At 35.4% G+C, this 15,778-nt stretch overlaps 1 protein-coding gene across 1 annotated transcript; it reads right to left on the reverse strand.

The window, feature by feature from the left end:
- Positions 1-366: 366 nt before the first annotated feature.
- On the reverse strand, positions 367-1,438 carry LOC131445985 (tetraspanin-7-like). Its single transcript, XM_058616818.1, has one exon. It carries the CDS (start codon positions 1,407-1,409, stop codon positions 672-674), a length of 738 nt encoding a protein of 245 aa, XP_058472801.1. The 5' UTR covers positions 1,410-1,438; the 3' UTR covers positions 367-671.
- Positions 1,439-15,778: the final 14,340 nt, after the last annotated feature.

Below are 15,778 nucleotides of genomic sequence, written 5' to 3' on the forward strand. Positions count from 1 at the left end.
GTGTGTGTGTGTGTGTGTCGCTGTGTTTTTGAATGAACAAACACTCTATTTAAAAATGTGTTTAATGTAAACCTCTAACATGTATATATGTATACAGCAGTATATACAGTACACATATGTGCAGTATGTATACATACTGTATACAGCAGTATATATACTTTATAAACTGCTGTATATATATGTTTAAGTAATGACTGCGATGGTCATGGAGGAGCAGCTGTAGCAGAGTGTAGCATTTTTATCAATATATCAATGTTTGACTTCTACTACTTCAACCTATACCAGTACTTCTCAAATAGTGGGGCGGGCCCCCCTGGGGGGGCGCGGTGAGGTGTCGGGGGGGGGACGGGGACGTGAGAGGCAGGGCAGGACAACTCATACAGTGGTTTATACAGATAAATAAATAAAAATTAGCAGGTTCTCAATAGAATTTCAATTCAGGGGGGCCGTGAAAACATTTCTGTCCTCTGGGGGGGGGGGGGGGCATGACAGAAAATAATAGAGAACCACTGACCTATACTAACTTATACACTTGTGCTTTTTCTATTGATACAGTTCAGCTTTTGATTTGGGCCAGTTTTACATTTCTCATCTTCCAGGTTTTTCAGCCGTGTTTTCGTTCAGTTTCTCGCTGAGCGTTCACAAACACTGTCATTTGCTAATACTAACTCTCAGGCAGGTTGTTGGGACAAACAGCAAGCCAGCAATATCCCAATCAGATGTAAGGAAGCAATTTTAAAGGCGATCCCTGCGATGACCTCCAGGTTGGCCTCCAGTGCATTAGTTATCATCTCAAAGCAGCCCAACTTGTACACCTCACTCTCAGCATTGTCCAAGTCTTTTAAGGTCTCAGGTGAGCAGTCGGAGTTGTCTTTACAGCAGCTGGCAGGGAGGCCGTTCTCTTTGTAGTAGGCCGTGTCGCTCCAGTCAGAGTAACTCTTCACCCCACAGCAGTGCAGAGTCCTCTGAATGGCATCGACCACAGTGTCGCTGCTGTCAGAGCTGCTGTAGGACTTCACGGCATTTTCAAAGGCAGCGCCAAATATGGCTTTCACTTCGTGTTTGAAGATAAAGCCTGAGACGCCCGCCACAAACCCAGACAGGAACACCAAGGTAAAGAAAAAGGCGTACAGTTTGAGCATCCATGGAGTGCCGCGGAACACAGCGAAGCAACCCAACAGTCCAAAAATAACGGTGGTGATCCCGGTCCCAATGAGGACGTACGTCGCGTTGGTGTTCTCCTCAGGTTCCAGGTAGAAATAGGCGTCCAGGATCAGCTTCCCCCACACCCCGACTTCCAGCAGAATCACACCCATGATACAGAATAAGACGTTGGAGCAGAGGAGGAAGTTCCTCAGGCACGTATGAAAGCGCCGAGATGGCAGCAACATGTTCCTTAAGGTTTGCATATTCAGAAGATTCTGCTTCCACTTTATAATCTTCAGTTTGCCTCTTAAGTAATAAACGTCTCAATTGTCTTACGCGTGGCATCAAAGGCATAAATGACATCAGACATCATGCCTTTGATGCCACGTGTGACCTCATACACATAAGAGCAAACAAATAAGGCAACGTTCTACGAACCCTAAACTAACACAGTATCTCTGACAATAGCACTGGTTCAGCTCAACAAAGAACACTGAAGACAGGAGGCCTTACTGAGGACCGGGATATGGAATCTCCAACCTTCATGGGGTACATGTTAGACCCCACTGACGTGAAGAGTGACCTTGATGATGAGGGGGATGAGCAGGGCCCAGCCTCAGAGGACTACTGCGTAAACCTGCCAAGGAGGCACATTCGTCTGTTCCTCATTTCGACCGTCCACGATGTGTTCCTGATGACCGGAGCACTCGCGTCCCTCCCCGGCTTGATTGCGGGCAGACACATTACGCGTCTAGTGGACGTGACACAGTCGGTGCTCTGTCTCCCAGAGGGACGCGCTCCACGCATGAGCATGTGCAAGCCGGTGGCCAAGCGTGCGGTCAAGGAGCTCACGAGGACGTTTGGCAAGAAGGTGAAAACCATGCTGTTTGTTGCAGACGCAAGTGTGGAGGAAAGCATCGCCAGGTGCATACATACACAAACCCTCATAGAGCTGGAGCAACGGCGGAGGTGCTGCACTTTGCCCAAGTGTGCCAGGAACTTACTCTTGGTTGTGATTGCCATACTTCCACTCATAGTCGCTACAGTCAATATTCTACTGGTGGTTCTGTGATAATCGTCAGGAGTCATCATTCTCAACACTCACCAGAATAACATCCAGGACATTTATGCTTGTATTCAGCTTTCATACAGAATTCTTTAGATGAATTCTTTAAACGATTGAGTCTTTTCTGTGTGATGTTCCCAATAAAGTGATCAGTGTAGTGTTCCTAATAGTGATCACTGTGAGTGTGGTGGGTGTAAAATAGCTGTGTTTCCACGGAGTGAAATGGTTTGGTTCAGTACAGCATGTATGTTTTTGTGTTTCCATTAGGAATAGAACCAAAATAACCAGAATGGCATTCTTTGGCACCCTACTGGGTACCGGGGTATCACCTTCTTCAGCGTCTTCACTTTTGTAAACAAACACATGAGATATTCAGTATCATACACTCAAAACTGTAAAAGAATAACAACATTTTCACTTATACATGCTCCTTTTTTTTTTTAATGATTCACCAAAGCACCAGCAGAGGGCAGACATAAGCCTGATGAAACAGTAGAATAATGGCAGGTTGACCAGGATTATAATGTTATATAGTCAAAAATTATATATTATATATATATATTATGAATATATATATATATAAATATATATGTATATGTATTTATCTATGACATAAATGTTTATGTTTAAAAGTGTCATTTCTGCACCAGTGACGGTGAGAGTGTTGGTTTGGTTGTTTGTGCAGTCTATGATTTCTTTACCTCTATATTTGAAGAGTTCTGTAATTGACAGACGTGACAGAGCTGGAAAAACATGAAGCGTTCGTCCACAAGCAACAGTAAACACGCTGCACTGTTTACGAAGCACTGTTATGTAGGTCATCTGTGCACTGTGTGCCGTGAGGGCCGCTCATGTGTCTGCCACAAAACTGAACATTGGATTAGTTCCTCACAGTGAATTGTATCAATTCACATTTGACCCGCTGCTGCATCGATTACTAAGTTAAAACTTACTAAGTACCTGTACAAACTGTTTGTTAAGAAAACCTTTATTTGAGAAGTATACATGACATTGTACACTATCACAGAAACAGACAGAATGAAGAAGAAGAGGAATGTGACGATGATGATGATGATGATGATGAGCCACAACCAATGATAGCACAAGAGAGAGGTGGGATTATGACATCCTTGCTTTCCCAAAGCAGCATATTTTATTGGTTTTCTACACACAAAAAACACAATGTGACGTTTTGAGATTTTCGTACTCTGAGACCACTTAAAAGTTCTCCTAAAATGCTGTTTTTGTGTGGATAAAAAGACCATAATACTCATTTTTATGTGAACAGCCCCGGAGGTTAAGCCCTCTTCCATTTACATTGGCACTATACTATGACTTTTTTGACAGATTTTGGACGTCATACTATACTATGACATTTTTGTCAAAATTTGGACGACATGCTATACTATGACATTTTTGTTAAAATTTGGACGACATGCTATACTATGACATTTTTGTCAAAATTTGGACGACATGCTATACTATGACTTTTTGACTGATTTTGGACAACATACTATACTATGACTTTGTCTCATTTTGGACGACATACTATACTATGACATTTTTGTGAAAATTTGGACGACATGCTATACTGTGACATTTTTGTCAAAATTTGGACGACATACTATACTATGACTTTTTTGACTGATTTTGGACGACATACTATACTATGACTTTTCTGACTGATTTTGGACGACATACTATACTATGACATTTTTGTCAAAATTTGGACGACATGCTATACTATGACATTTTTGTCAAAATTTGGACGACATGCTATACTATGACATTTTTGGCAAAATTTGGACGACATACTATACTATGACTTATTTGACTGATTTTGGACGACATACTATACTATGACTTTTCTGACTGATTTTGGACGACATGCTATACTATGACATTTTTGTCAAAATTTGGACGACATACTATACTATGACTTTTTGACTGACTTTGGACGACATGCTATACTATGACTTTTCTGACTGATTTTGGACGACATGCTATACTATGACATTTTTGTCAAAATTTGGACGACATGCTATACTATGACATTTTTGGCAAAATTTGGACGACATACTATACTATGACTTATTTGACTGATTTTGGACGACATACTATACTATGACTTTTCTGACTGATTTTGGACGACATGCTATACTATGACATTTTTGTCAAAATTTGGACGACATACTATACTATGACTTTTTGACTGACTTTGGACGACATGCTATACTATGACTTTTCTGACTGATTTTGGACGACATGCTATACTATGACTTTTTGTCACATTTTGGACGACATACTATGACATTTTTGTCAAAAGTTGGAAGACATGCTATACTATGACTTTTCTGACTGATTTTGGACGACATACTATACTATGACTTTTTTGACTGATTTTGGACGACATACTATACTATGACTTTTTGTCTCATTTTGGACGACATACTATACCATGACATTTTTGTCAAAATTTGGACGACATGCTATACTATGACATTTTTGTCAAAATTTGGACGACATGCTATACTATGACATTTTTGTCAAAATTTGGACAACATACTATACTATGACTTTTTTGACAGATTTTGGACGACATACTATACTATGACTTTTCTGACTGTTTTTGGACGACATACTATACTATGACTTTTTTGACGACATACTATACTATGATATTTTTGTCAAAATTTGGACGACATACTATACTATGACTTTTTTGACTGATTTTGGACGACATACTATACTATGACATTTTTGTCAAAATTTGGACGACATGCTATACTATGACATTTTTGTCAAAATTTGGACAACATGCTATATTATGACATTTTTGCCAAAATTTGGACAACATAGTATGCCATGCCCGAGCTGCACCGTTGGTGTAGTGGTCAGTGGCATTCCTTGGCACCTTGAAGATTGGGGGTTCAAGCCCTGATTGTGTCAATGGTCTTTCTCCCGGGACTTTGCATGTTCTCCCCAACAACAAAGTGACTTTTTTGTCTCATTTTGGACGACTTACTAACCTTTGACTTTTCTTACTGATATTGGACGACGTACTATACTATGACTTTTTGTCAAAATTTGGACGACATACTATACTATGACATTTTTGTCAAAATTTTGACGACATGCTATACTATGACTTTTCTGACTGATTTTGGACGACATACTATACTATGACTTTTCTGACTGATTTTGGACGACATGCTATACTATGACTTTTTGTCAAAATTTGGACGACATGCTATACTATGACTTTTTGACTGATTTTGGACGACATACTATACTATGACTTTTCTGACTGATTTTGGACGACATGCTATACTATGACATTTTTGTCAAAATTTGGACGACATGCTATACTATGACATTTTTGGCAAAATTTGGACGACTTACTATACTATGACTTTTTTGACTGATTTTGGACGACATACTATACTATGACTTTTCTGACTGATTTTGGACGACATGTTATATTATGACATTTTTGTCAAAATTTGGACGACATGCTATACTATGACATTTTTGTCAAAATTTGGACGACATGCTATACTATGACATTTTTGTCAAAATTTGGACGACATACGATACTATGACTTTTCTGACTGATTTTGGATGACATGTTATAGTATGACATTTTTGTCAAAATTTGGACGACATGCTAAACTATGACTTTTCTGACTGATTTTGGACGACATACTATACTATGACATTTTTGTCAAAATTTGGAAGACATGCTATACTATGACATTTTTGTCAAAATTTGGACGACATGCTATACTATGACATTTTTGTTAAAATTTGGACGACATACTATACTATTACTTTTTTGACTGATTTTGGACGACGTACTATACTATGACTTTTTGTCAAAATTTGGACGACATACTATACTATGACATTTTTGTCAAAATTTTGACGACATGCTATACTATGACTTTTCTGACTGATTTTGGACGACATACTATACTATGACTTTTCTGACTGATTTTGGACGACATGCTATACTATGACTTTTTGTCAAAATTTGGACGACATGCTATACTATGACTTTTTGACTGATTTTGGACGACATACTATACTATGACTTTTCTGACTGATTTTGGACGACATGCTATACTATGACATTTTTGTCAAAATTTGGACGACATGCTATACTATGACATTTTTGGCAAAATTTGGACGACTTACTATACTATGACTTTTTTGACTGATTTTGGACGACATACTATACTATGACTTTTCTGACTGATTTTGGACGACATGTTATATTATGACATTTTTGTCAAAATTTGGACGACATGCTATACTATGACATTTTTGTCAAAATTTGGACGACATGCTATACTATGACATTTTTGTCAAAATTTGGACGACATACGATACTATGACTTTTCTGACTGATTTTGGATGACATGTTATAGTATGACATTTTTGTCAAAATTTGGACGACATGCTAAACTATGACTTTTCTGACTGATTTTGGACGACATACTATACTATGACATTTTTGTCAAAATTTGGAAGACATGCTATACTATGACATTTTTGTCAAAATTTGGACGACATGCTATACTATGACATTTTTGTTAAAATTTGGACGACATACTATACTATTACTTTTTTGACTGATTTTGGACGACATACTATACTATGACATTTTTGTCAAAATTTGGACGACATGCTATACTATGACATTTTTGTCAAAATTTGGACGACATACTATACTATGACTTTTTGACTGATTTTGGATGACATACTATACTATGACTTTTCTGACTGATTTTGGACGACATGCTATACTATGACATTTTTGTCAAAATTTGGACGACATGCTATACTATGACATTTTTGTCAAAATTTGGACGACATGCTATACTATGACATTTTTGTCAAAATTTGGACGACATGCTATATACTATGACTTTTCTGACTGATTTTGGACGACATACTATACTAGGACTTTTCTGACTGATTTTGGACGACATGCTATACTATGACTTTTTGTCACATTTTGGACGACATACTATATACTATGACATTTTTGTCAAAATTTGGACGACATGCTATACTATGACATTTTTGTCAAAATTTGGACGACATGCTATACTATGACTTTTCTGACTGATTTTGGACGACATGCTATACTATGACTTTTTGTCACATTTTGGACGACATACTATACTATGACATTTTTGTCAAAATTTGGACGACATGCTATACTATGACATTTTTGTCAAAATTTGGACGACATGCTATACTATGACATTTTTGTCAAAATTTGAACGACATAATATACTATGACTATTTTGACTGATTTTGGACGACATACTATACTATGACTTTTCTGACTGATTTTGGACGACATGCTATACTATGACTTTTTTGACTGATTTTGGACGACATACTATACTATGACTTTTCTGACTGATTTTGGACGACATGCTATACTATGACTTTTTGTCACATTTTGGACGACATACTATACTATGACATTTTTGTCAAAATTTGGACGACATGCTATACTATGACATTTTTGTCAAAATTTGGACGACATGCAATACTATGACTTTTCTGACTGATTTTGGACGACATGCTGTACTATGACTTTTTGTCACATTTTGGACGACATACTATACTATGACATTTTTGTCAACATTTGGACGACATGCTATACTATGACATTTTTGTCAAAATTTGGATGACTTTTCTGACTGATTTTGGACGACATGCTATACTATGACTTTTTGTCACATTTTGGACGACATACTATACTATGACATTTTTGTCAAAATTTGGACGACATGCTATACTATGACATTTTTGTCAAAATTTGGACGACATGCTATACTATGACATTTTTGTCAAAATTTGGACGACATAATATACTATGACTATTTTGACTGATTTTGGACGACATACTATACTATGACTTTTCTGACTGATTTTGGACGACATGCTATACTATGACTTTTTTGACTGATTTTGGACGACATACTATACTATGACTTTTTGTCACATTTTGGACGACATACTATACTATGACATTTTTGTCAAAATTTGGACGACATGCTATACTATGACATTTTTGTCAAAATTTGGACGACATGCTATACTATGACATTTTTGTCAAAATTTGGACGACATGCTATACTATGACTTTTTGACTGATTTTGGACGACATACTATACTATGACTTTTCTGACTGATTTTGGACGACATGCTATACTATGACTTTTCTGACTGATTTTGGACGACATGCTATACTATGACATTTTTGTCAAAATTTGGACGACATGCTATACTATGACTTTTCTGACTGATTTTGGACGACATACTATACTATGACTTTTTTGACTGATTTTGGACGACATACTATACTATGACTTTTTGTCTCATTTTGGACGACATACTATACTATGACTTTTCTGACTGATTTTGGACGACATACTTTACTATGACATTTTTGTCAAAATTTGGACGACATGCTATACTATGACATTTTTGTCAAAATTTGGACGACATGCTATACTATGACATTTTTGTCAAAATTTGGACGACATGCTATACTATGACATTTTTGTCAAAATTTGGACGACATACTATACTATGACATTTTTGTCAAAATTTGGACGACATGCTATACTATGACATTTTTGTCAAAATTTGGACGACATGCTATACTATGACTTTTCTGACTGATTTTGGACGACATACTATACTATGACTTTTCTGACTGATTTTGGACGACATGCTATACTATGACATTTTTGTCAAAATTTGGACGACATGCTATACTATGACATTTTTGTCAAAATTTGGACGACATGCTATACTATGACATTTTTGTCAAAATTTGGACGACATACTATACTATGACTATTTTGACTGATTTTGGACGACATACTATACTATGACTTTTCTGACTGATTTTGGACGACATGCTATACTATGACTTTTTTGACTGATTTTGGACGACATACTATACTATGACTTTTCTGACTGATTTTGGACGACATGCTATACTATGACTTTTTGTCACATTTTGGACGACATACTATACTATGACATTTTTGTCAAAATTTGGACGACATGCTATACTATGACATTTTTGTCAAAATTTGGACGACATGCTATACTATGACATTTTTGTCAAAATTTGGACGACATACTATACTATGACATTTTTGTCAAAATTTGGACGACATGCTATACTATGACATTTTTGTCAAAATTTGGACGACATGCTATACTATGACTTTTCTGACTGATTTTGGACGACATACTATACTATGACTTTTCTGACTGATTTTGGACGACATGCTATACTATGACATTTTTGTCAAAATTTGGACGACATGCTATACTATGACATTTTTGTCAAAATTTGGACGACATGCTATACTATGACATTTTTGTCAAAATTTGGACGACATACTATACTATGACTATTTTGACTGATTTTGGACGACATACTATACTATGACTTTTCTGACTGATTTTGGACGACATGCTATACTATGACTTTTTTGACTGATTTTGGACGACATACTATACTATGACTTTTCTGACTGATTTTGGACGACATGCTATACTATGACTTTTTGTCACATTTTGGACGACATACTATACTATGACATTTTTGTCAAAATTTGGACGACATGCAATACTATGACTTTTCTGACTGATTTTGGACGACATGCTGTACTATGACTTTTTGTCACATTTTGGACGACATACTATACTATGACATTTTTGTCAACATTTGGACGACATGCTATACTATGACATTTTTGTCAAAATTTGGATGACTTTTCTGACTGATTTTGGACGACATGCTATACTATGACTTTTTGTCACATTTTGGACGACATACTATACTATGACATTTTTGTCAAAATTTGGACGACATGCTATACTATGACATTTTTGTCAAAATTTGGACGACATGCTATACTATGACATTTTTGTCAAAATTTGGACGACATAATATACTATGACTATTTTGACTGATTTTGGACGACATACTATACTATGACTTTTCTGACTGATTTTGGACGACATGCTATACTATGACTTTTTTGACTGATTTTGGACGACATACTATACTATGACTTTTTGTCACATTTTGGACGACATACTATACTATGACATTTTTGTCAAAATTTGGACGACATGCTATACTATGACATTTTTGTCAAAATTTGGACGACATGCTATACTATGACATTTTTGTCAAAATTTGGACGACATGCTATACTATGACTTTTTGACTGATTTTGGACGACATACTATACTATGACTTTTCTGACTGATTTTGGACGACATGCTATACTATGACTTTTCTGACTGATTTTGGACGACATGCTATACTATGACATTTTTGTCAAAATTTGGACGACATGCTATACTATGACTTTTCTGACTGATTTTGGACGACATACTATACTATGACTTTTTTGACTGATTTTGGACGACATACTATACTATGACTTTTTGTCTCATTTTGGACGACATACTATACTATGACTTTTCTGACTGATTTTGGACGACATACTTTACTATGACATTTTTGTCAAAATTTGGACGACATGCTATACTATGACATTTTTGTCAAAATTTGGACGACATGCTATACTATGACATTTTTGTCAAAATTTGGACGACATGCTATACTATGACATTTTTGTCAAAATTTGGACGACATACTATACTATGACATTTTTGTCAAAATTTGGACGACATGCTATACTATGACATTTTTGTCAAAATTTGGACGACATGCTATACTATGACTTTTCTGACTGATTTTGGACGACATACTATACTATGACTTTTCTGACTGATTTTGGACGACATGCTATACTATGACATTTTTGTCAAAATTTGGACGACATGCTATACTATGACATTTTTGTCAAAATTTGGACGACATGCTATACTATGACATTTTTGTCAAAATTTGGACGACATACTATACTATGACTATTTTGACTGATTTTGGACGACATACTATACTATGACTTTTCTGACTGATTTTGGACGACATGCTATACTATGACTTTTTTGACTGATTTTGGACGACATACTATACTATGACTTTTCTGACTGATTTTGGACGACATGCTATACTATGACTTTTTGTCACATTTTGGACGACATACTATACTATGACATTTTTGTCAAAATTTGGACGACATGCTATACTATGACATTTTTGTCAAAATTTGGACGACATGCTATACTATGACATTTTTGTCAAAATTTGGACGACATACTATACTATGACATTTTTGTCAAAATTTGGACGACATGCTATACTATGACATTTTTGTCAAAATTTGGACGACATGCTATACTATGACTTTTCTGACTGATTTTGGACGACATACTATACTATGACTTTTCTGACTGATTTTGGACGACATGCTATACTATGACATTTTTGTCAAAATTTGGACGACATGCTATACTATGACATTTTTGTCAAAATTTGGACAACATGCTATACTATGACATTTTTGTCAAAATTTGGACGACATACTATACTATGACTATTTTGACTGATTTTGGACGACATACTATACTATGACTTTTCTGACTGATTTTGGACGACATGCTATACTATGACTTTTTTGACTGATTTTGGACGACATACTATACTATGACTTTTCTGACTGATTTTGGACGACATGCTATACTATGACTTTTTGTCACATTTTGGACGACATACTATACTATGACATTTTTGTCAAAATTTGGACGACATGCTATACTATGACATTTTTGTCAAAATTTGGACGACATGCTATACTATGACATTTTTGTCAAAATTTGGACGACATGCTATACTATGACATTTTTGTCAAAATTTGGACGACATGCTATACTATGACATTTTTGTCAAAATTTGGACGACATGCTATACTATGACATTTTTGTCAAAATTTGGACGACATACTATACTATGACATTTTTGTCAAAATTTGGACGACATACTATACTATGACTTTTCTGACTGATTTTGGACGACATACTATACTATGACTTTTCTGACTGATTTTGGACGACATGCTACACTATGACATTTTTGTCAAAATTTGGACGACATGCTATACTATGACATTTTTGTCAAAATTTGGACGACATGCTATACTATGACATTTTTGTCAAAATTTGGATGACTTTTCTGACTGATTTTGGACGACATGCTATGACTTTTTTGACTGATTTTGGACGACCTACTATACTATGACTTTTTGTCTCATTTTGGACAACATAGTATGCTATCTAGAGCTGCACCGTTGGTGTAGTGGTCAGTGGCATGCCTTGGCACCTTGAAGACTGGGGTTCAAGCCCTGATTGTGTCAATGGTCTTTCTCCTGGCATTTTGCAAGTTCTCCCCAACAACAAAGTGACTTTTCTTACTGATATTGGACGACATACTATGACTTTTTGACTGATTTTGGATGACATACTATACTATGACTTTTTGACTGATTTTGGACGACATACTATACTATGACTTTTCTGACTGATTTTGGATGACAGGTTATACTATGACATTTTTGTCAAAATTTGGACGACATGCTAAACTATGACTTTTCTGACTGATTTTGGACGACATACTATACTATGACATTTTTGTCAAAATTTGGAAGACATGCTATACTATGACATTTTTGTCAAAATTTGGACGACATGCTATACTATGACATTTTTGTTTAAATTTGGACGACATACTATACTATTACTTTTTTGACTGATTTTGGACGACATACTATACTATGACATTTTTGTCAAAATTTGGACGACATGCTATACTATGACATTTTTGTCAAAATTTGGACGACATACTATACTATGACTTTTTGACTGATTTTGGACGACATACTATACTATGACTTTTCTGACTGATTTTGGACGACATGCTATACTATGACATTTTTGTCAAAATTTGGACGACATGCTATACTATGACATTTTTGTCAAAATTTGGACGACATGCTATATACTATGACTTTTCTGACTGATTTTGGACGACATACTATACTAGGACTTTTCTGACTGATTTTGGACGACATGCTATACTATGACTTTTTGTCACATTTTGGACGACATACTATATACTATGACATTTTTGTCAAAATTTGGACGACATGCTATACTATGACATTTTTGTCAAAATTTGGACGACATGCTATACTATGACTTTTCTGACTGATTTTGGACGACATGCTATTCTATGACTTTTTGTCACATTTTGGACGACATACTATACTATGACATTTTTGTCAAAATTTGGACGACATGCTATACTATGACATTTTTGTCAAAATTTGGACGACATGCTATACTATGACATTTTTGTCAAAATTTGAACGACATAATATACTATGACTATTTTGACTGATTTTGGACGACATACTATACTATGACTTTTCTGACTGATTTTGGACGACATGCTATACTATGACTTTTTTGACTGATTTTGGACGACATACTATACTATGACTTTTCTGACTGATTTTGGACGACATGCTATACTATGACTTTTTGTCACATTTTGGACGACATACTATACTATGACATTTTTGTCAAAATTTGGACGACATGCTATACTATGACATTTTTGTCAAAATTTGGACGACATGCTATACTATGACTTTTCTGACTGATTTTGGACGACATGCTATACTATGACATTTTTGTCAAAATTTGGACGACATGCTATACTATGACATTTTTGTCAAAATTTGGACGACATGCTATATACTATGACTTTTCTGACTGATTTTGGACGACATACTATACTAGGACTTTTCTGACTGATTTTGGACGACATGCTATACTATGACTTTTTGTCACATTTTGGACGACATACTATATACTATGACATTTTTGTCAAAATTTGGACGACATGCTATACTATGACATTTTTGTCAAAATTTGGACGACATGCTATACTATGACTTTTCTGACTGATTTTGGACGACATGCTATACTATGACTTTTTGTCACATTTTGGACGACATACTATACTATGACATTTTTGTCAAAATTTGGACGACATGCTATACTATGACATTTTTGTCAAAATTTGGACGACATGCTATACTATGACATTTTTGTCAAAATTTGAACGACATAATATACTATGACTATTTTGACTGATTTTGGACGACATACTATACTATGACTTTTCTGACTGATTTTGGACGACATGCTATACTATGACTTTTTTGACTGATTTTGGACGACATACTATACTATGACTTTTCTGACTGATTTTGGACGACATGCTATACTATGACTTTTTGTCACATTTTGGACGACATACTATACTATGACATTTTTGTCAAAATTTGGACGACATGCTATACTATGACATTTTTGTCAAAATTTGGACGACATGCTATACTATGACTTTTCTGACTGATTTTGGACGACATGCTATACTATGACTTTTTGTCACATTTTGGACGACATACTATACTATGACATTTTTGTCAAAATTTGGACGACATGCTATACTATGACATTTTTGTCAAAATTTGGACGACATGCTATACTATGACATTTTTGTCAAAATTTGGATGACTTTTCTGACTGATTTTGGACGACATGCTATACTATGACCTTTATGACTGATTTTGGACGACCTACTATACTATGACTTTTTGTCTCATTTTGGACAACATAGTATGCTATCTAGAGCTGCACCGTTGGTGTAGTGGTCAGTGGCATGCCTTGGCACCTTGAAGACTGGGGTTCAAGCCCTGATTGTGTCAATGGTCTTTCTCCTGGCATTTTGCAAGTTCTCCCCAACAACAAAGTGACTTTTCTTACTGATATTGGACGACATACTATGACTTTTTGACTGATTTTGGATGACATACTATACTATGACTTTTTGACTGATTTTGGACGACATACTATACTATGACTTTTCTGACTGATTTTGGATGACAGGTTATACTATGACATTTTTGTCAAAATTTGGACGACATGCTAAACTATGACTTTTCTGACTGATTTTGGACGACATACTATACTATGACATTTTTGTCAAAATTTGGAAGACATGCTATACTATGACATTTTTGTCAAAATTTGGACGACATGCTATACTATGACATTTTTGTTAAAATTTGGACGACATACTATACTATTACTTTTTTGACTGATTTTGGACGACATACTATACTATGACATTTTTGTCAAAATTTGGACGACATGCTATACTATGACATTTTTGTCAAAATTTGGACGACATACTATACTATGACTTTTTGACTGATTTTGGACGACATACTATACTATGACTTTTCTGACTGATTTTGGACGACATGCTATACTATGACATTTTTGTCAAAATTTGGACGACATGCTATACTATGACATTTTTGTCAAAATTTGGACGACATGCTATATACTATGACTTTTCTGACTGATTTTGGACGACATACTATACTAGGACTTTTCTGACTGATTTTGGACGACATGCTATACTATGACTTTTTGTCACATTTTGGACGACATACTATATACTATGACATT

This window comes from Solea solea, chromosome 19 (genome assembly GCF_958295425.1).
Source record: "Solea solea chromosome 19, fSolSol10.1, whole genome shotgun sequence".
Taxonomy (NCBI): Eukaryota; Metazoa; Chordata; class Actinopteri; order Pleuronectiformes; family Soleidae; genus Solea; species Solea solea.